Raw genomic sequence first — 23,551 nt, 5'->3', positions numbered from 1 at the left:
CTGTATATGTGACCTATAAACACCCCCCCAGGATGTCCATATAAGGAGTTGTGTATTATTCCCACAGCATGTTTACCATGGGTGCATGTGAGCACTAAGGTTTGATGACTTTATTAATATGAGTAAAAACAAAATACCATCAATTGCCACAAGATGAATGTTGATAAACATTCGTTCTTTCATAAAAGACAAAGAACAGTTTCTGTGTCATGTTGTTGCCAAAGTTCCATTCTGCACTCCAGCACTTATTATACATCGTCACCTCATCATTGTATCTGTAACTGCTGTAATGTGTTGTTCCAGATGCAGTCGTACACTGATATGTGAACAAAAGCAAAAATAATAATAATAATGATAATTAAAAAAAACCTAAATCAGTTCAACCACATGACCTAGCCAGTGGCATTATTATAATCAGGCTTTTACTGAGCTACATTTATCAGTCAATTTGTGCAATTAAGAGCACAGGAAATTACATAAGGAGCAAGGTGTGATTTACATAAAAGAAAAACATTACATTTTTCTTTTCTTTTCTTTTTTTTTTTATCATGAGGAACCTTACAAATGCAAATGAGAAACACCTTGGACTCACCCATCCCTGCTCCTTCAGTTAGAACCCATAATAGCCCAGATTACATTGTCCTCCACAGACAGAGCAATGAGATGGACTGTATATGAAAAAGATCACCGTGGCAACAGAAGCCCCAGTTTGAGAAGCTGGGATTGTGGAGGCTGAGGTCTGGTCTAATCAATGCCTCATTGTCTCACTAAATCTAGCCACAGGAATACACCTAAACCCATGAAATGACCGCCTCCATTGTCACTGATGGACAAAATAAATAAAACTGGAACAAGAAAGAAGTGATTGGACGAGAGAGAGAGTGTTGTGTATGTGACACACTGAGAGGTCACTCAGAGACAAATCACTTCAGGCAAAGTAATTGTACAAATGAACTCTAAATGAACCGTGAATGAAGTTAAAACCACACACACTTTAGATCTGAAAAACGAAACTTCAGTGAGGGATAAAAATATGATGTTTGGCCCTAATGGTTCTAGGTTCTAGTACACATATATATATATTACATTTTCTGCGGTGTTATAAATGTGTGACAGAGGATCTGAGACACAACGTCTCATTCACACAAGAGCAGAAAACAATAAAAAAATAAAATTGACCAAAAGTCGACATCAAAGTCACTTCCTTCAAAAAAACAAAAAATATGATACAATATTCTTCCTTTGATGTAAATCTACTTTAATTCCTTGAAAATCTTAAATTAAATTCTATATATATATATATATATATAATTTAATTTAAGATTTTAATTCGATTATTGTAAATGAAGTCAAAGAATTTGTTATAATCCATACTGTTATGATGTTAATACTGGAGCTTGTAATAGCTCAGTTATTCATTGTAAAATCAAGGAATTAAAGGAAGAATATTTTATTTTAAATTGTGTTGTATTTTTCCCCTTTGAAGTTTTGTGATTTGCTTGTTTGGAAAGGGAGTGGCTGCGTTGGACGAGGACTATTTCATGTACACGTATATATTATTGTAATTTTGTTTTGTATACTATGTAAATTGACAATTTTGTGTTTATATTAAATTGTGTTTTTCTTTTGTTTAGTTTTTTTTGTGAATGAAATGAAATAAATCAACTAAACTGTTGTGTTCACTTGTGTCTCCAGGTGTAAAACATGGAAACATGGTCAGATTTCTGGAGGAATATACGTAGAAGAACAATCTCCCGGACACTAGGACCCTGTGGAAGCAGCGGCTCTGGTCCTCCTTCTCCTCCTGCTGCCTGCTGCTCCTTCTCTGCAGTCACTGTGTGAGTGGAGGCAGAGAGCAGAGGCTGACCTGAGCTGGTGGTGTCTCTGCAAACATTTACATCAACATCGTTTCAGGGGAGAGAGGGAGGGAGGGAGAGAGGGAGGGAGAGAGAGGGGGGGAGAAAAAAGAGAAAGAAAATCACTGCTGCCACATCTGTAGTCAGCCAGGGAGGAGGAGGAGGAGGAGGAGGAGGAGGAGGAGGATGCACAAGGCGAGAGGAGAATGAGGCTCACACAGTGGCAAGTGCCTCAGCTGCATTCACAAGGCTCAGTGATTGATGCCCAGTGTGTGCCTCATCAGTGGGAACTGAACCAGGTTTTCATCCTCAGAGACCACAGCAGCAGACTGAGCTGTATCAGGAAGTACTCTGATTCAGGTACACTACGCTCTCTTCTTCTCTCTGTGTCTTCCCATCATGCCGCCTGATTGTCACCACATTTTTCCACATTTTCCCCCCATCCACTTGAGCACAAGCAGTGGATAGAATCATCATGAGATACATAGATGTGTGTGTACATGAAAATGTGGGCCATAATTCATAGTGGTGAACGTGTGAACATGACTACAGCACAGACGAGGGTGAAAGTGGCTCTGTGTGATGTGGAGATGTTGCTCGCTGTGGGCAGATCGTTCACAGGTGATGAGAGGAGGTTAGAGCACCTCAGGTTTTTGTCACTGTCATCCGTGGTGGAGAGCGTTCAGAACGGGTTTCTGCGTGATCTGACATGTCTCGCAGCAACGTGTCCTGTGTGTGTCTGTCACAGCGAGGGCCGGTGAACGTCCACTGTAACCTGGGAATACCTCCAGGTGTCCGAGTTAGACGCAGGATTGTGAAGGAAACAAGAAAAAGAGAATACATTTACAATCATACAATAATATAATAATACAATAATACAAGGCCACCGTGAGACTGATGTGTCGCTTGTACATTGGTGTTGTTTGAGTGTAGTAGCCACACACACACTATCAGTTCAGAGCCTGGGCGTACATATTAAATGAGAGCTCTCTCACAGCAGGTGTAGATGTGATGGAGAAGGTTCACTGACTGGATTGTTCTGGGATGGGGGTGGGGGGGGGCTGGATTTAGCCCCTGCAATTGCAGTGAATTAACAGGATGTGTGCTTGAAAAGTATCAGTCGTCTGTTGTTCCTGTGGAAGGACGATTTATGCTTATCTCCACCAGAATATCAGCAAAAAAAGTAAAAATAACCTACGCTCGTTCAACTCAAAGGTGCCAAATGTCCACGGTGTGAATAATGCACGCTTAATTGAGTTAATAGGTTTGAGGGCCGGCTTTGGATTACTCTAAGAGGGATTATCAACACTTCTTCATTTAGCTGGAGCAAAAGTGAAAGTGGACACGAGCAGCAGCTGATTGTCAGGATTATTTCACGTGAGGTCACCGATGACAACACGTGCACTCACTGTTCTGTTTCTCTCTTGTTTCCAGGAACCGATTGCACACGTGAAGATTTATAAAGGGAGATGAAACATAAACTCCAAACCTCCTGACAATCACAGCATCATCATCAGCATCATCATCGTCGTCGTCTGACGGACGACAGGGCGGCTTTTAAGCTCATTTTGAATCCACAGTTTTCTGGCCGCACTTCCTGGCTTTGAAGGATGGGTGATGGGCCTGTGACTGTTTCCGCCTGCCTGCCTTGTCCCACCTTTCAATGGAGCCGATGTGGAACTCCTCCCACCCACCTCCACAGCTCATGTCCAACGTGTCTGCCTCCTCGCTGCCTGAAGGCTGGGCGCTCTCCCAGTCGCTAGCCCTGCTGGCCATGCTTCTCATGGATCTGCTGGCGGTGGTGGGCAACGTAGCTGTCATGGTGGTCATTGCAAAAGCCCCGCAGCTCCACAAGTTTGCCTTTGTCTTCCACCTGTGTGTGGTGGACCTGCTGGCAGCGCTGGTGCTGATGCCCCTCGGCATGCTCTCCAGCCGAGCGTTCTTTGGCGAGGCCCTGTGCCGGAGCTACCTCTTTCTCAGTGTGTGCCTGGTCAGCGCCGCCATCCTCTCCATCTCTGTCATCAACGTGGAGCGCTATTACTACATCATGCACCCGATGCGCTACGAAGTGAAGATGACCGTGGGCCTGGTGGCGTCGGTGCTGGTGGGGATATGGGTCAAAGCGCTGGCCATGTCCGCTCTGCCGCTCATCGCTTGGATTCTGCAGGGCGGACGGACGCCACTGTTGGAGAGCAGCGGCGTCGGAGGAGGGGGAGGAGGAGGAAGTGGAGCTGTCCCGCCTCCTCCTGCTCAGGGTCACAGACGCTGCTCGCTGCACTGGACGGGCGGAGGGTCAAATCGCCTGGCCTTCATGGTCCTCTTTACTCTGGTATATTTCCTTTGTCCACTTCTGGTCATTCTTGTCGTGTACTGCAATGTCTTTAAAGTGGCCCGGGTGGCGGCCATGCACCACGGGCCCCTGCCCACCTGGATGGACACTCCCCGTCGCCAGCGGTCAGAGTCGCTCAGCAGCCGCTCCACGATGGTCACCGGCTCTGGCACCGGAACGGGGACGGGACGAGCGACTCCACAGCGGCCCTTTGGAGGAGGAAAGGCCGCAGCGGTGTTGGCGGCGGTCGGTGGACAATTCCTTTGTTGCTGGCTGCCCTATTTTACTTTCCACCTGTATTCAGCTCTGGTTGCCAGTCCTCCAGCCACGCTGGCCTCTCTGGAGGAAGTGGTCACCTGGATCGGCTACTTCTGCTTCACCTCCAATCCTTTCTTCTACGGCTGTCTCAATAGACAGATCCGGGAGGAGCTGGGAAAGCACCTGCCTTGTCTGTTTCGCCGAGCGGGGATGGAAGTGGAGGACCGGCTGCCCAGCCGCGAAGGATCCATCGAGGAGAATTTTCTTCAGTTTCTTCAGGGCACCGGCTGCAACCTGGATGCTCAAAACTCTCACAGCACATCCAGTCCTAAGGGGGAGGCCTGCTGCCCCGTGCCACAGCCCCAACCACAACCACCTGACCCGGCACAGCCCATACCCATTGATTTCCGTATTCCGGGACAAATTGCAGAGGAGACTTCAGAGTTCATTGAGAGTGAACAGGGCAAAAACAACCGCATTTATACGGACAATTAAGTTGTTGAATGGATTTATTTCTCGGAAAAATAAGTCTAATTTTTGCCCGATAAAAAAGAGACTTTCAGGAAAATGTCTGTCTATTTCTAACTGCGAGCTGGCCAACTCTGAGGCAGCTCCGAAACCACTTTAAATTGTATCTTTGAATCACTGCACTTTGCCTCGTCAGATTCCGCTGTCGTTTTTGGAAACAGTCACGGTGACGCAGTTCCGCTACTCGAGCAGGGAAATGACTGCGAGGTCAGAAAAGATGACCTTCTGTGACCTTTCACGTAAATGAATTAACATTAACATGTAACTTTTAGAACTTGAAAAGAGTCACATGACCTACGACGGCAACAGAGTACGATCCAGATAGAAATGTTCGTGGAGCACTTGCTGAAACACACTGGTGGTTTTATGCCTTACAAAGAAATTGCCTTTGTGACTCAGAGACAATAACAGCGAGAGATTCGTAGTCGTTGATTGGTCGGTGGCAGGGCTGCAACTGTCGATTATTTCCTCGATGAATCGAGTATTCTTTTGTCCATAAAACGTAGTTAAAATGTCGATCGACTGAATGACTTCTTTTTGTCAAATGGAGCAAAGAAACCAGAAAATCAGAAAGCTTGTATTAATTGTTAAAATAAAACAAAAAAACCTTGATGGCGATTAATTTCGTCATCGATTAACAATCTATTCATGGAATAATGGCTGCAGCCCGAGTGATTAATGCCACTCTCATCCAGAAACTTATGGGATTAGATTAAGTCTCATGGAACTGCTACGACTTTGTTTACAGATACACTTTTTGTGAAGTTTGTTTGCTTTTCTTTGTCCAATCATTCTAAAAAAAGAAAGAACGACTCAGTTTAGGGTGTAGGTTGAACTTTATAAACCTACGCGCCACATCCGGCTTTTCTGCCATGTGATATATTTGGATATAGACTTTTTGAAAAATCAGCATCTATTGATTGCACTGCTTTACATTCACATTTGTCTGATTTACTAAAAGTTTGTGTTCTGTTTGGTAAACCTGTATAAGTTTATTTATTTTTTATTAGTCAGTGTTAAGTGTTTGTTATGAATTTCAGGACAAGCGGGTGATATATATTTTGGCACATATGTAGTAACTGCCTTTATTTTTGAGTATTTCAGCTTGTTTATTTGTTTGTTTTAAATTCAGCGAGGAGAATACGTGTTTTTTCTTTTTTCCTTTTTTGACTACCCTTTTTACAGTACCTCAGACACAGGAGCGGAAAAGGAAAAAATAGTACACCTGCACACTTGTAATGTCTTAAGAAGACGGCAAAAGGCCACGCGGCTACTTGATGACAATTTCTTAGAGATGAGGGTTTGCGATTTTTGCTGTTTTTTCCACCTTTTGTCCGAGCTTGACGATGAGATTAAACTGTATTTTATAGCAAATTGTTAGCAATCCATAGATAAAAAAGTGTATTTGGAAATGTTTGACTGAAATAAGATGCTTTTCTTTCCAAAGTGGACACAGGGTGTTTAATTTTTTTTTAAAATCTTCTTTGTTCGGTTGTTTTCTCGAGTGATGACGAGTCCGGTCCCTCATTACTTCTAAATATCCCAAACTGTGAATGACATTGAATGTTTGTGTTAGGATTTTCATTATTTATTTATTTATTTATTTAATTAAATGCTGTGATCAAAATAAAATGACTTCCATTGTACGCGAATTAAATGAATGTGTCGAGATGAGGGGGGAAAAGAAACATAGCTACAACTCGAGTGAGAGATGCTGTTGTAATAAAGAGTTTCTATGTTTGTAAAAACATTTTCAATGCATTTTCATAATGTTGCCAACAGTTTTATAGATAGATATCGTTACTGTTTTTTTTTTTTGGTTGGAGAATGGTTGGTGTGTGACAGGCCTCTCACCTCAGCGATGGACTTCAGTCAAGCCGCCCCCAGCTTCACCAGGCTCTGCCATCCCCATGGCAATTATTACCTAGTGACATTCTCTCAGAGCTGTGGTGGGAGGGAGGAGGAGCCTGCTCTATTGGGAATCCAACAAGACTCTCTTAGCTGTTACTTTACTTAACATTATTTACTAAAACATTATTCCCTTGACAAAAAAAAAAACCAGAGATGACATTTGTTTCCATTTTCTTTAATCTCACTCTGAATTCATATTCTGCTATTATACGACTTACGTTGTACTTTACTTGATCACAACATTAACCTTTAGAACACAGAACATTTACTATGTTAAAACACACAGTATGTACTATAACAATGTGCAATATAGAGTGTATTATATCCTTTTTTTTCAGCACAACCTAGACAATCTGATGAAAAAAATCTTAAGTTTCACCAACTATATAAACACATCTGAGCAAAAAGTACTGAAAATGTTTAAAATCCAGATTGAATTTGTGAAATTTGGAAATACGTCACAGTTCAAAGTTCAATTGGCTCGTTTTTATGAACAAAAATAATCCATCGGTCTAATTTTGTGACACAATTATTGCTGCTTTATATCACGACTAAAAATGCGATAGAAAATGAATCACATTTTTAAACCCTGAATATGTGACATATAAACACACCCACAGGATGTACATATAAAGAGTCTATTACTCTCATAGTACCACATGGTATTGTGTCATAATATTTTGACTTTATTCTCATAATATTTTGACTTTATTCTTGTAATATTACAACTTCATTCTCATAATATTTTGACTTTATTCTCATAATATTTTGACTTTATTCTTGTAATATTACAACTTCATTCTCGTAATATTGACTTTTTTCTCATAATATTTTGACTTTAATATTACGACTTAATTCTCTTATTACGACTTTATTCTCGAAAGATTTTTTTTTTTCTTTGTTGTTTGGCCCTTATACTCCATCGTACTTCCGTAATTTCATAAATTGTACATTTTAAATGATTATATAATCAATCAATTAACTCTCTCTCTCTCACACACACACACACACACTGCAGGCGGCTCCTTTAAGAGTGACACTTTTACAGGAAACTGCTTTTACGTCAAACTTCTTAGTCGAACAAAAAAGCACCCTGCTGTCTCATCTTTATTTGCTCGCTCAAACGATTCATAGCCGACGTTTTCCTCGCGTGGGTTCAGACGTTAAAAAACGTTATCACGTTCCGTGTGTAGTGAAGCTTTTACCGTTAGCTGCGTGAGTCAGTGACTGACAGACAGACAGACAGACAGACAGGTTTCTCGTGATTATTCTGAATCACAGTGTCTCAAAGTTCTGCGCTGCTGTGTGTTTCCCTCCGGACATTTCCTGTTGTTTCACCGCTGTCTTCAAGAATGTCAGGTGGTAAGTTCTAAAACAAACCAAACTACACCAGCTACACTGACAGCTAACGTACAACACCAACACGTTAGTATGAACGCGTGAATGTATGAGTTCATAGCATCTGTTCTTGGTTAACGTTAAATAATATATACATTTTTTTAAATTTCCGTCACCATACCTTACAGTTAGCATCCTGCTTTTGTGGCTCTGCTTCTCAAAACTATGTACCGCGGCCCACTGGTGGACTGAGGCGGTATTACAGGCGGACGCCTTCACTGTGCTATAAACCCATGGTTCTCAAGCTGTGGCACTGATCTTCCTCATCTTCCGTCATTGTTTTTCGAGGTTACATTTGGACATGTTATGGACAAAACAAATACTTAAAAAGTCTGAATTGATTTATAACGTTAGTAAACATTTTTACTGAGGAGTTAATGCTGTCAATCACTAGTTTCATGTTGTCACTTTTGTATATTATCATCCAGTTTAGTTACATTTATACAAATGTATACAGCACATGTGAAGGGACACCAGTGTGATTGACAAGCTGGTATCGTCCAATAGCAGCCTGGTTGCAGGTGAACCGCGTAGTCCAAATCGCGATTCTTTATGCTGTGTTCATGCGTCACGTCACGCCGATCATTTTCAGCCTGGCCGCGGGCAAGTACGTGATTACACCCCACGACTTTCAATGCGTTAGCGCAATTTTCCACAAAAGGTGATATCTTATTATTAACTCAAGAGACAGACGCTAGTTGCACGATGGGCGCAGTTTTGACGCGTTGATGCGCACCAATCGCGTCTATGCATTGACTTTGTTGTCACGTGATGAATTCACGTTCTTATCACGTCACAGTTAACGAGAGTTTTTCTTCTTCATTTTTATTGTGTGTCATTAATGGATCATAACTACTCATTTTGTCCTCTGCCTCCTAAACCCTTCCTGTAAAGTGCAAATGCAGACGTGACGATAATACCCATGATCCCTCGCTGCTTACCCGATGTCGTCAAACTAAGACTTTAGTTGTTGTTCTTGATTCAGAGACTCCTCCCCTACCACCTGTGCTTAGCTTTTACATCTGAATAAATATCCACGATGAAAGTAGGCCTCTGTTTTTAGCCTCCGCTGCTGATGCTGCACCATATGGTTCAGTATTAGTTCTCTCAAAAATGGGTCAGATTTCAGAAAAAAGCTGAGCACCCGGAATAAGAGGTGTTGTTTTTGAGTTAAAGATAAACATTGACTCTTGTGAAACTCCTGTGTTGTGTTTTGGGATGCCTTTTTTTTATCAAGTTAAAAGTGTCGTGAAAGTAAGCATTTCATTCTGAAATAGTCCGAACTTGATGGCTTCGATATTGTGTTTAGTTGCTCAGTTTGAGTTTGATTTCATGGTTTGGACTGAGGTTGTTTCGACACACGTGCTTCTCTGATCAAGTGTATTTAGGGTCTGAGCACAACTGAAGTAGTCATTCTTCTTCTTCTTATTATTATTATTGTTATTTTTCTCTCAAATTAATCATATTTTCAAGGCCTTTCCCATGCCCCAAAACTCACTTTGGGGCCGCATCAATCCTGGCGGAAACTTATGTATGAAAGTTGTGTTGAAAATTACAAGTGGGAGGGGCTTAGGAAAAAATAGCTTTTATTAGATGATTTTTTGAAAGTTTTCACATATGTGAACGAAGGTTGGTACATGTGTTAGTCATGTAAGGACGGTCCAAAAAGTCAATGACGATTTCGCACCAATGGTATTTGAAATTGTGTTGACAAATAAGATTCAAGATTCCAAGACCTTTATTGTGAATTTTCTGTATGTACAGGACAAATAAAGACACTGTAAAAGATTAACACATCAGACAGCAGGTACTTACTCTCAAGTCAGTTATATTGTGAAGTGTAATCCAGTGGTGATTGTTTGGAGAATCAGGATGTTGTTGTTGTTCAGTATGACTCTCTGCGTACCTACATACCTCTATATACCACTAGATGGAGATCTTAACACATTTGTGTGCCTCTTCAGCTGAGTAGTGTGGTTAGTAAAGGGAAACAAACAGTCCAGCATACAGTTCATAACATTTATAGAGTAGATAGTTTTAACCCTTAGAACACGGAGCATTTCCGCTGCTTTTTTCCATTACTATGTTTAAACTTACAGTATATACAGAGAGTATGAGAATATAGGTGCAATATAGGTCTTATATCCTTTTTTTCAGCACGACCTATGCAATCCACCAACTATACAAACACAAAAGTACTCAAAATGCTTAAAATCGGATTGAATTTGTGAAATACGTCACAGTTCAAATATTATTCTGCCGTGTCTCAAAGTTCTGTGTTGCTGTGTGTTTCCCTCCGGACATTTTCCTGTTGTTTCCTGATACTCAACCATGTCAGGTGTTAAGTTCAAAAACCAAACTACAGCAGGTACTGTTTGTTTGTCACAGTTCAAAGTTCACTTGGCTCGTTTTTATAAACAAAAAGAGAATCATTTTGTGACTTCTGCACAATTATTGCTGCTTTATATCACGACTAAGAATGCGATATAAAATGAATCATAACTTTGACTCAACAACACATAAGAAGACGAAAACCCCCCAGCAAACACGCAGGGTGTCCATATAAGGTGTTGTGTATTATTCCCATGGCAATTTACTGTGCGTGCACCTGTGTCGTGTTAAATGATCACATTGATCTGGGAGACTGTATCTAAAATATCAGTGAGGACAAAAACAACAACAATTTTTATGTTTTTTTTTGTTTATTAATGAAAATAAATCCTCCCAAACTGCAGAATCAGAATCCTCATGTGAGAAAGTTTTGCACTTGTTGATCCTCACGAGCGGCTGCTTAATTTGCCCTTGTTGTGCATTGGTTGCTACTATTTATAACGCGTTGAGAGGTGGGTCTGTGCAGAGTGTGTTTGGATTCAGAATGTTCCAGCAGAGTAGAACGAGACACTCATCTCTCTTCCCCTTCTTCTTCACACTGCGTTCTTTGCCTTTTTTGTCACTTTATTCTTCATCTGGAGCCACAGATGGCTGAATACACACTCTTGGGATTTAATTGCTATTTTTAGAAAAAACTTTTTGTCCTTTGCTCACCTTGGAGCTCAGCTGGCAGGGGTGTAGTCTGTCACCGCCGGCTCGCTTGCTGTAATTCTAGCTGCACACGTTGGATCGACAATGCTCTCCTCTGTGGCTGTTTCCCCCCGCATTGGCTACAGGAAGCTTAGTCCCTGGTTGCTAGGGCAACCGAGGAGGATGGCCCTCAGCAGGAGGTGGGGAGGCCTCGGGCTGCCTCTCAGCTTGTCCCTGAGCGGCGTGTCTGTTGACCTGCTGCTGGCAGGGAGGAGGAGGAGGAGGAGGAGCCAGCTCTGCAGAGGAGCTTCTCCCCGTGCGGCGTGGGTCCTGCATCCCCTCTGCCCCACCACTAGACAGAGCTCCAGCATCAGAGCGAAAGCTCCTCTCTTCCTCTGCTCCAGCAGTAACGGGAGCACTGCAGCCAAGATGTCATCCTCTTCCTCCACCTCCAACGGACAAGGGATGCTCAAGCCTAAATCCCCGTTTCGTAAGAGGGGGAGTCTTCAGAGCACCACCAGCCCTGGTGAGTGTGTGAGAGGGGATGATGCTTCAGGAGGACTGAGGGAACCCTACATTAATGTGTGTGTGTGTGTGTGTGTGTGTGTTTGCTGAGGTCATTAAGAATCTCTGTTGCCCCAAAAGGAGCAAAGAACATACAGTACAGGGAGCTGAGTTTGCAGTGGAGTGATCTCCTCACAACTTTAGCTTTGCATGCCACTGTCTGTTCATCGTCATCATTGAGACATTATTTGAATTTTGTTTGTAGCATTTGGTGTTTTTTACATAGCACTCACTCAGTGTGAACTGTGATTCAATATGTTTTTAAACGTTAGTATTTTTTAACTAATAAACCAAAGAGCTGAAACTGAACTTTAACATCATGATTCATGGTCAGCTCCAGAGATCCACATAATCATAACTAATATCTATTAATCAGATGGAAATACAGTAACATTTACAGATAACAGATGTTGCAACAGTGCACATGTTTTAAACATTTACTGCCCTTGTCTGCATAGTAAAATATTTGACTTGAATTGTTAAGAGAAGTCCACTCCCTAAGGGGCCTCTTTACCCTGCCTGTTTATCAGGGCTTTACTGGGTATGGACTTTGCTTATCAGATTGTATCAGATATAAGGTTAAGGTTCTTAACAAAGTTTCTGACTTCCTAGATCTTTTAAAACATCTTAAAACTGAATTTGGGGAAACGCATGTTCTTCTTTTCCTATTAGAATTGACAGCTGTTATCAGCAGGATCTACAGTATATTATGGCAAAGCAGTTCAAACTGTTCGTTAAATAAAAACGGACATTTGCCTGGGGGCAGAGTAGGGTTGGAGTCATTAGCGCTGTCTCCTGACAGCCAGATAATTCTTGTTTTTTTTGTGTGCGGTGTTTGTATTTTCTCCCTTTGAACTCTGGTTTCCTCTCACACACTGAAGACTCTTTGAGTGTCAGTACATACAGTGTTGTGCACAGGGGTGTGATTCACTCCAGTGTGATTGGCTCCAAGTTCTGACTGGTCTCCATGGACATGAACTACAAAGTCGTGGCACAGCACAGACGTTGACAATCCGAGGGATGCTGCAAAAGATCGGATGCAGAAACTCGCGTTTGATGCACCACACACTGTATTTGCTGAGAAAGCCTGTCTTTGACGCAGTCACATAAATAACTTAGAGGTCTCTCCAGCCATGCAGTCATTTTAAGTCCTCTCAATTAGGCGCTTGGCTGAGTCCTCTGCCCTCCAGGTCCATCTTAAGAGCCACATGTAGGCTTCCCATCTGACCAGCTCACTGGCATTTCTTGATGCCACATTGCTGCTGTCACTGTCATGAAGTTGACCTTTTAACGTTTCCCGTGTGACTTTTTTCACCACCAGAAAAAGCTCCAATGGCGCCTTTCCGTTCAGAAAAGCTCAGAAGTTTATTTTTTTGTCCAAATAATCTCTTATCTCCAGCACTGATGCACATTCAAGACAGATCTATTAAAAGGCGCTGCTGTGGATTTGCAGGTGACAGCGTTGAGTGTTCAGTCAGTCGTCTCATCTGCAGGAATCCTGCTCTGCTTTGCAGCCTGCTCTTTCTCAGCAGACCCTGACGGCACCACATGAAACAGAATACACCATTCTCCGTCTTTGCAGCCAAAGCTGTTTGACGTGACGTACAGAGGCTATTTAAAGTGATGTGCCAGAGCGGTGAAGGGAGTTCCTTTCTCCAGCTTGAATCATCAGTGCTTTGCTTGGTGTTGAGCTCTGATACAGAGACTCTGACTTTACATGTTGTGCTTTTATCTGTAGAACTCGTGGAGGTGTTTTTTTTAGGTGAAAAATATTAACTTTGTTCATGTCAAGTGCTTGTCAGCTCAAATATTTACAAGGACCTCTAATCCCGGCCTCGTTACATGGATTACCCAGTGGACTTTTTCTGTTCTTCATGTAAATGGATTAATAAAGTATAAGAAAAGAAAAAAAAGAAATAAAAAGAAAAATGGAAAGAGTACCGAAATATTCTACTCGAGTAAAAGTACCACTATTTTACTTAAGTACAAGTAAAAGTACTGTTCTAAAAGAATTTACTCAAGTTAAACAAAAAAAATGTATTCAGAATAAAAAGTTACTTAGTTACTTTTTTAACAAGGTTGGAGTTCTTTCTTGTGTTTTATAAAAAAACGACAAGGGGACAAATCGCACATGAATTATTTTTAATTAAAGGCAAACCTTAAATTAAAGTGCTGCCACCAATTCACCTGTCCTTGTCATTCACCTGTCCTCGTCGTTCACCTGTCCTTGTAATATATTACTTTTCTCGTCTGTGTTTAGTTAATATGTTATTAAAAACACTGCAGTGCAGGCACAAAACACAGATTTTTACATAAACTAAGCAACTTTGTGTTTCATCCTTCATAAAACATAATATATATTGGCCATGGCTGCCTGGGTTTTTTTTTGGAAGATCGGTATTAGCCATTGACTTTTCATTTATCGATCAGCCTTTACATTTTTTATCTGAGCTGTTCGGTTGGTGTTGCACGAGAACTGACGCGTTCAGAATCATGAAATCTCAAAGTCAGGTGGTCCAAACACTGTCAGTCCTGTGCTGACTGTACACACGAGCGCTGCAGCTGGTGCCGCTCACTTCAGGCTCCCTCTTGTTCTGCTTTATTATTAACCAGACACGCTGCTGCTGCTGTCAGGGCGTTTACTCTGTGGCTGGCTTTTTATCTTGTGTATCTGTTCTGTATCTCATGACTCATCACACATTCCCTGATGGACTTAAACATATATAGCTGACATCACACCTCACCCCCCACCTCACCCCCACACTCCCGTATAGACAAAAACACGTGACAGGCTGGGAGTCCCTGTGCTGTGCAGTGCAGTCTGTTGTCAGTTTGTGTTTTCACTGCTGAGAAACAAAGCTGATTGTGTACCTTCATAATACTGAGCCAGTGATGACACATTTGGGACTAAAATGTTATCACTTCTGTTACAAAGCTGTCCCTGAGCTCAGTGTAAGTAGTTATATTGGTTTGCTGAATGTGTAATATTTTTTTATTTCACCATTAGAGGAAGTATCTGGGACAGAGTGTTGCATAAGACCACAAACCCTGAGCCAGACCACTATGTTTACACAAGTGTCTCAGATCTGAGGTTTGTTCCGCTGACAGACGATAGATGATAGATTACTTGTTTTCGTTCCTCCTGTTTTCTGCTTAGATTAGCGTAGAGGAAGTGTGTCAGCTATGGACAAGGGAATGCGGTGAACTATTTAGCCCGGTGGTTCTCAAACTTTCTCTGTTGGGCCCCCTTTTGGAGGAAGAAATTTCCCGGGGGCCACGCGACTCTCACGAAATATATATAACATTTATTGAATCAATATTAGAAGAAACGTTTAACTTTTCTTTCAATAATGTGTTGTGCAAATAACATTTTTGCTTTATTAATACAAATAACATCAATATTCCTCTGTGAGAAAAATAAATATGAAATGAGCAATTATACTATTATAGTGTCATAAATAAATACATTTGGATAACGAAGAATACTTTACCAATATCAATAATTTTCTGTGTAAAATTTTTTTGTTTAGTAATACAAATGCTGTCCCCTGCCAGTGTTTTGAGACACAACACACAGGTCTTTGGTGGCATTTTCTCGTCTTGGGTTTTGGTCGTCGTGAATCATTGTTCCGTTCGGCTGATGTTGGCTTGTTGTTAGTTTCCGAAACATCGCACAGTTTTCTTTTTGCCTCTATCAGAAACTTCTCTGTAATCCAAACCTTGTCACCAGTGTAGATGTTGTTGTGGTACGTGCTAAACTTTAGTTAGGACGCCCCACAGTTTGAAAAAGGCTGATTTAGCCAATGCATCGACAGCTTCCACACTCACAATCTAAAAATCCATATATTGTGATTGTTTTTAATTGACCAAATGTAGTTTTTAAATTTGGGATATTTTAGCTTAGGGGACAGAAACAGCTCATAGTAACACTTCGCCAATTCATAGATATATATAGATACATATATATATACATATATATATATATATATATATATATATATATATATATATATATACATATATATATATATATATATACATATATATATATATATATATATATATATATATATATATATACACATATATGTATGGGAATTACTGGCGACCTGTCCTGGTTGTACCCCGCCTTTAGCCCTGTGTTGGCTCTGATTGGTTTCAGCCCCTCATGTGGAGGAGAAAGAGGTAGAGAATGAATGAATGAATGAATGAATGACTGAATGCTATGTACATCTGTCCCAGCCAATGTACATAAGTGTCAGACAGACTGACAGACAAGCAGATTGCTTTGGTTTTTATAAATATAACTTTGTTTAATCACATATTATTGTCTCAGCCCTAATAACAGATGGGCTTTTCATCATCATCGTCATCATCATCATCATCATCACACACACACACACGTAAAGGGCATTGAGATGCCACGCAACACTGTGTTTCCCAGTGGGCTGATGATTATCGGGCAGACAGACTGTCCTCATACACGTAGCTTGTCGTGGGTTGTGTTTCATCACTGGGGCACAGTTAAGCGTCCCTGCTTTGCGACGACTCCTGATCAAGATCCGTTTTCACATAATGCACTTAATGTGATCACAGACGAGCCAGCGTCAGCTGACGTTGCATCTCTGATTGGCTTGTTATTGTTCACTGACCCCCAGTTCATAGAATGACTTCCCTGTTCATATTATCTTTACATTAGATGCAAACATGCACAGTTTCACAACACACCCAGAGGTGAGTGAGTTTGGCCTGTAAATCAAGATAAAGACTTGTTGACCACTTTATTAGGTACAGAGGACTCCTGATAAAGTAGCAGGAGTGGTGTGGTCTTCTGCTGCTGCTGCATTCCTATGCTGGACCTTGGATGTAAGACATTGTCAGTACTTTCCGTTGCCAGCTGTTGCCTGTCTATCATTTTTAAACCAGTCTGGTCATTCTTCTCTGACCTGTGTCATCCCCGTGTTCTCTGAGTGTCAAGGCTTTTCACTCACTCAGAGAACTGCCGCTCATTGGATATTTTTCTCTTATTGCACATCTACCAATCCCAGTAGATCAGTGTTTTCCTGAAATACAACAACCTTGTCACAAAGTCACTTTTACACTCGCGGTTTAACGTTTGAACTTCAGGTTGTCTTGACCGCGGCGGCTTCACAATACCCAAGTAATATGAGGCTATTATTATTATACATTATCATATCATCACCATTATTATTTTGCTGTAATTAAACTTGATATCAGTAGAATCGTTTCAACAATCTCTGCTGCTGCTTGTATAAATGACATTGTAGCTCTATAAACATTTCATCACTGACTCAGAACTGTCTTGTCTAAACCTGTAACTTGATACAATGGTTGTGTATCTTCTCCTGGTCTCTTTCTTCTGTCTCTACCTCATCTCCCTCTTGTCTTTTCTGTCCCCCACCTCTCCTCTGTCACCTATTTTTTCCTTTCACCCTGACCTGTCTTGGCAGATGACCGTACATCTATGAGTCAGGTGATAGCATCGAATCTCCTTGTGATTCGATGCTATACAAATTGAATTGAATTGAATTTAATTGAATATGCAAGGATGCACTTGCATACTTGGGATGAACGACTGGAGTACATACTCTATATACCAAGTATACAGGAATACAGAGAGGTATTCATATTGAGAAACGGCCCGTGTCTACATGCTGATGTGCATTAAATCACTGCCATGTGATCGGCTAATTAGATAGTTGCATTGACAAGCACGTGAATGGATGTAACTGATGTTTCTGCAAAAATCTGCACAAATATCACTCTGATTATTTAAGATATGTTATTCATATGAAAATGAGAATAATTATGTAAAAAAAATAACATTCCCTCTCTTATCGCGATTTCAATTTCAGTCAAAATAATCGCAGTTAGGTATTTATTAAAAATGGTTCGGCCCTAATTGTCACTAAAGGAGTCAGATTCAGAAAACAATGATCCATTCTCACATACACTTAACGACATACAGCATGTCAAGGCATTGTGTGTCAGACAACACTGACAGGAAAGAAAAGAATTTTGTAACATGATTAAGATTGATCCTAATCCGAGTTTAGTTGTCTGATCGCTGAGGGAACAAAAGTATTTATTTGGCAAGAGACACCGGCGACCTGAGGGCAGGAACTTGACCTCAGATGCCAGGATGTGATCATGATCGTTTTTGACCCGATCTCCTCAGATTGAACTCGGGTCTCTTTTTCCCTAACCCCAGTGATTTGCAGCAGTTGTTTACAATGCTGCTGCTGAGAGCTGCATCTCTGACCTTGGAAGATTAAACACTGACTGAGCCACAAGTATTTATAAAATTGAGTGTTGAACTGAAAGCACTGAAAATGTGTTTGAGACGTCTCCAAAACAGACCTTCATGTATTGCATTGCATTGTATTTGCATTGGATCTGTGCCGCAGGTGCACACATGGTAAATTTGCCGTGGGAATAATACACAACTCCTTATATGGACATCCTGGGGGTGTGTGTTTATAGGTCACATATTCAGGCTTTAAAAAATGCGGTCAAAGTTATGATTCATTTTATATCAAATTTTTAGTCGTGATATAAAGTAGCAATAAATCAGCAGCCAGAGGAGCCACAGAAGCCTCAGCAACAGGCTGCTCCTCCCAAAATACAGGACCAACAAGCTGGGGGACTCGTTTGTCCCCCGGGCCATCAAACTGTACAACTCCTCACTGGGGGGGAGGAGGGCAAACAAATAAAAAAATAAAAAAAACGGTACGAACTAAACAAACAACAACCACAACAATAACATAATGTGCAATAAAACCATAGACATGTGCAATAAAACCCTGCATTACGGGGTAACTCTAGGTGTGTGTGTACCTATGTGTGTGTGTGTATATGTATATATATATATATATGTGTGTATATGTATGTATGTATGTGTATGTATGCATATGTATGTATGTGTGTATGTATATATGTATACATGTGTTGCGTGTATGTAGGTATACATACATATATATAGCATGGGTCACTTTCATTGTTATTTTTATATTTTTATTTCTATTCCTATCTTATTTTATTCTATTCTCTATTTTTAACAGTGCTGTGTATGGATGCTGGAGCTGTTAATTTCCCCAAGGGAACCTCCCAAAGGGATTAATAAAGTCGTCTGTCTGTCTGTCTGTCTGTCTGTCTGTCAATAATTGTGCAGAAGTCACAAAATTAGACCGTTTTTCTTTCCTTTTTGTTCATAAAAACGAGTCAAGTGGACTTTGAACTGTGATGTATTTCACAAATTTCACAAATTCAAGATTTTAAACATTTTGAGTACTTTTTTCTCAGGTGTGCTTACATAGTTTGTGAAAATTAATATTTTCAGATTGTTGTGCTGAAAAAAAGGTTATAAGACACTCTATATTGCACATTCTTATAGCCTCTGTATAAGACAGTACGTGTTTAAACATAGTAATGGAAAAAAGCAGCCGAAATGCTCTGTGTTCTAAGGGTTAAAGAAAGAAGGCTAAGTCTCAACACACTCATGAAGACAGTGTTTCTGAGGTGTGCACATGTACATGCATGTGCAGGTGCGTCAGTGTCAAAGTTCATAGAAAAGGAGACATGTTATCACTCATCAGCTTCCCGCACTTGTCCATGATGCAACGCCTTCTTTTTTTTTATTGCCTCCACTTTAGATTGATGACACATAATCTGAGGGAATCACTCGTTAACCCCTTGATGTCCTCGCAGTGATTAGTACCACGCCATGTGTAACATGTTGACAGAGTCAAGTGAAAACAGTGAAAGCTCCTCTGTGCTATATTCAGATATGATGAGAGCTGCGCTGACAGGACACGCAGGAGTCATTGTTACCGGACTGAGACAATCACACGGGATTGGAGAGGGGACTGTGTGTGTGTGTGTGTGATTGTCAGTGAGTGCAATTTATGTCTGTGGGTGTGTTTATATGGATGTGCACTGCAGCAGGTTTGTGTGTGTGTGTGTGTGTGATTTATTGTTTTGAGAACATTCTCGGTGGATCTTTTTTTTCACATGGGAATTTTTGTGCAGGGTTGGAGATTAGGTGTGATTTAAACGTGGCCTTAACCATAATACCACAGCAGCTCTGGTTGTTTTTCTTGGTAAAAGAGGGTGAAATGAGGCACAGCTTCTCCACGGCTCCTGTGCCGAGCTGATTGGACTCTTGAGAAAGAAAAGTGTTGATTGCAAGAGAGGTGGAAGCTGGGGTTAATCCTTAGTGCTCACGCGGCACAGATCTGTGCCGCAGTTGCACCCGTGCTGATTTGCCGCCGTGGAAATAATACACAACTCCTAATTCAATTAAATGAATTGTCAACTATTTTCATGATGGATTTATCGGTTTGAAGCTTTATCATGATTAAAACAAGATTTCTGATCGTTTCAGCTTCTTAAATGTGGAATATTTTCTTGATTTCTTTTCTCCAAGAAATAATTTTGGTTTGTGGACAAAACAAGACATTTGAGAACATTGATCAACATTTTTTAATGTTTTCTGACATTTAATGGACCAAACGATTACTCAATTCATCGAGAAAATAATCAACAGATTAATCGATTATGAAAATAATCGTTAGTTCCAGCTCTAAGCTCCTTATCTGGACATCCTGGCGGTGTGTGTTTATAGGTTACATATTCAGGCTTTATAAAATCAAAGTTATGATTAATTTTATATTGCATTTTTAGTCGTGATATAAAGTAGCAAGAATTTTGCAGAAGTCACAAAATTAGACTGTTTTTTTTTTGTTCATAAAAATGAGCCAAGTGAACTTTGAACTGTGACATATTTCACAAATTTCTCAAGTTCAATCTGATTTTAAGCATTTTGAGTATTTTTTGCTCAGGTGTGTTTATAGAGTTGGTGAAAATGAATTTTTTTTCCGCTAGATTGTCTATAGGTTGCGCTCAAAAAAGGATATAAAACACTCTATATTATGAAACTGCACTTTTGTTATTTCTTTTTCATTGTAAAACTCTGAATCATGCAGTTTGTCAACTGTATGCAAGGAGCTTCTTTTGTTGCTGGAAATGTTAATGTCATTTTTTTTTTAAGCAAAGTCTCTTGAGGAAAAAGCTTGAAATAGATTGTTGGTTTGTTGGCTGGAGCCCAGTGTGGCCGTTAAACTCATTCCTACTCAGTGCTTTGCAGAGAGGATGTGGAAACATCATAACTGACCGCTGCATTTTAGGTTCATCGTGCACATATGTCAATGAGATTATTGCATATCTTGGTTGGGCAGGAGATGGTTGTATCTGTTGTAGTTTGACGGCAAAGACTGTTCTTTAAAGTAATGAACTCTGTGCCTTTTGTAAACACATAGAAACACAGATGAGAGGGACTTAAGCTCATTCCTCACATTGTGGTCAGTATCATCATCAATCATGCAGTCACACAGCTGAAGAGAGGATTGTCACATGTCCTGATGTCGCTGAGACACTTAAGTACTCAGATTTAAGCTTTTTATTTACTTAAGTAGTTAAGTACATATAATTAGAGCTGAAACGATTCATCGATTGTTAATCAATTACTAAATGAATCGTCAACTATTTTGATAATTGATTCATCGGTTTGAAGCTTTTTTCATGATTAAAACAAGATTTCCGATTGTTTAAGCTTCTTCAATGTGAATATTTTCTTCATTTCTTTGCTCTGGATAACAAAGAAATTAAAAGTGAATGATTTTGGTTTGTGGACAGAACAAGACATTTGAGAACATCATCATTTCCAGGTTTGACGAACACTGATCAACATTTTTTAAGGTTTTCTGATATTTTATGGACCAAACGGTTAATCGAGAAAATAATAGACGGATTAATCGATTATGAAAATAATAGTTAGTTGCAGCTCTACATATAATTTTACAGAAGAGTATTAGTATTAGTGAAAATTAAAGAAAGGAAAAAAAAACCCAGCATGAAGTCTTAGATTAAAGTCAGAGTTCTGGGTAAAAAGTCAGAGTTCTGAGATTGAAGAAAAAGTCAGACTTCTGAGATTAAAGTCAGAAACTTTAATCTCAGAATTCATGCTGTTTTATTTTATTTTTTCTTACTTTCCCTGTGACCCTAATACTCTCCCCTAGAATTTTGTGTTGATGTGGTGAAGTGAACAACACAAACTAAGTAGAGATCAGTGGTGGCCATTCATGTGTCTTGTGTGTGTGTGTGTGTGTGTGCTGCGTTGGCCTGAGTTCACGTGCAGCTGGGCCACTTGAATGTGAGGTTATTGTACAAAAATGGCCGGTCCCAGGAGTCATTGAATCAGCAGCAACTAGATTTGTGGAGGACATTTCATGTCTCACACTGAATAAGTCTTTTTGGAGGTGAAATGTCCAAAAAATGTACAAGTTCAGTTCAGCTGCTACTGATTTGGTGAAGTCTGGACGAATGAGAATCACAGACACAATCTGGTTCAGAGGTCGGACCCTGGTGCCGCTTGTGTCTGCCCTTTTTTTGTGTGTCTTTCGTGTGCAAATATTTGTTTGACAGATCATCTGGAAAATGCCTTCATGGTCTTCTTTGCTTTTCCAGTGTTACTTTGACATGTTTGGACCTAAATGCAGATGTTTGTTCAGTGAATTCTGCACAGGAACCTCCTCGTGCTGCACAGCAGTCATGTGAGAGGGGAAGCAGTAGCACCGTGTGTTCAATCGAGAGAGAAACATGGCATTTGGTATGCAAATGAGCTCATGTGCGTTGGGCTTTTTACACACTTGCAGGTGCATATCATCGCATATCAACGCTTTCTCAAATTTAGCGTGCACGCTGGTGCACTCTCATCATCATAAGTGAGTCAGTGATACCTTAAAAACATATGAAAGTTAACAAGTTGAACAACTGCACACAAGGAAGGGGAATGTGACGAGTGAGGAGTTGTTTTTAACTCTGCTTTTCACACAGAGGATTCTTCAGAGTCATGTGAGTTCTTCCTGAAAGAGGTGGGAGGTGCAGAAGGAGTGGGAGTGGCCAGAGATGCAGGGACGGCCCCTGTTTTGCAGCACAATAGATGGAGCGTGAAGGAAGTGGCTGACTCCCCCCCCTCCACTTGCCACGTGGTATGTTCCATCCCAGTATTTAAATCCGGGGGCTTGAAGGGCTGTGCTGTTCTGGAAACCGGTGCAATTCAGGAAGCAGCTGACAGAGAGAGAGAGAGAGAGCGCAAGAGAGAGAGAGAGAGAGACAGCGCATGAGAGAGAGAGAGAAAGAGGGGAAAGAAACTGCCTTGCCAGAACAGTGGATGTTGGCGACAACAGAAGAAGAAAGATCAGAGAGAGGAGGGGGATTGAGAGATCCTCGTGTTAGAGCAGCTTGTATTTAGGACAGAGCAGATCTTGACTGTCTCCTCTCTGTCTCTCTTTGCTATCATTTTTCCTCTGTGCCAGTGGGGGAGGGTTCATCATCGACCGTCCCAGGCCTAGTTACATGTCCCAGCATCCCGCAGGAGCTCAGGCAAGGCCACTGCGACTGTAACGGGACCTGTGATAACAGGACGAGGCAGGGAGATAGAGGTACTGTAATCTATATATATGCTGATTAATCATCAACAGGCCCTTCTCTCTGCAGACCGTAGAGGCTTTTTCTTTTTTTTTTTTTGTTAAATGAATGAATGCTGTGTTCTGAGAAGTTTTGCCAGTTCTGTGTGAGGAATGAAGCTCACGGTGACAGATGAAGA

At 40.9% G+C, this 23,551-nt stretch overlaps 2 protein-coding genes and 1 long non-coding RNA gene across 6 annotated transcripts in view; 2 read left to right on the top strand and 1 right to left on the bottom strand.

The window, feature by feature from the left end:
• The first annotated feature begins 2,031 nt into the window (after positions 1-2,031).
• LOC122767862 (G-protein coupled receptor 61-like) lies at positions 2,032-5,872 on the top strand. The gene is made up of 2 exons (XM_044023388.1): positions 2,032-2,216; positions 3,291-5,872. The coding sequence occupies exon 2, from the start codon at positions 3,520-3,522 to the stop codon at positions 4,936-4,938; it is 1,419 nt and encodes a 472-aa protein (XP_043879323.1). The 5' UTR covers positions 2,032-2,216; positions 3,291-3,519; the 3' UTR covers positions 4,939-5,872.
• Positions 5,873-6,453: 581 nt separating this feature from the next.
• Positions 6,454-8,455, bottom strand: LOC122767864. The gene is made up of 4 exons (XR_006360255.1): positions 8,402-8,455; positions 8,162-8,251; positions 6,826-6,943; positions 6,454-6,518 (listed from the first exon to the last, which is right to left on the bottom strand). It is a non-coding gene; the product is annotated as an uncharacterized LOC122767864 (long non-coding RNA).
• The window catches only part of LOC122767861 (AMP deaminase 2-like), a 36,259-nt gene continuing 20,898 nt past the window's right edge, over positions 8,191-23,551 (top strand). The window contains exon 1 of one of the 4 annotated variants that reach the window (XM_044023386.1): positions 8,191-8,244. In XM_044023386.1, the coding sequence (XP_043879321.1) occupies positions 8,235-8,244 (10 nt within the window). In that variant the 5' untranslated portion in view covers positions 8,191-8,234. Of the gene's footprint in view, positions 8,245-11,383; positions 11,828-22,971; positions 23,388-23,551 lie in introns of those variants that run through there. The other 3 variants (XM_044023384.1, XM_044023385.1, XM_044023387.1) reach the window with 3 other exon arrangements.

The sequence above is a fragment of the Solea senegalensis genome, linkage group LG4 (genome assembly GCF_019176455.1).
Source record: "Solea senegalensis isolate Sse05_10M linkage group LG4, IFAPA_SoseM_1, whole genome shotgun sequence".
In the NCBI taxonomy this organism is placed as follows: Eukaryota; Metazoa; Chordata; class Actinopteri; order Pleuronectiformes; family Soleidae; genus Solea; species Solea senegalensis.
Note: the sequence above shows the minus strand (reverse complement) of the source record. Positions and strands in the feature narration are given on the sequence as shown.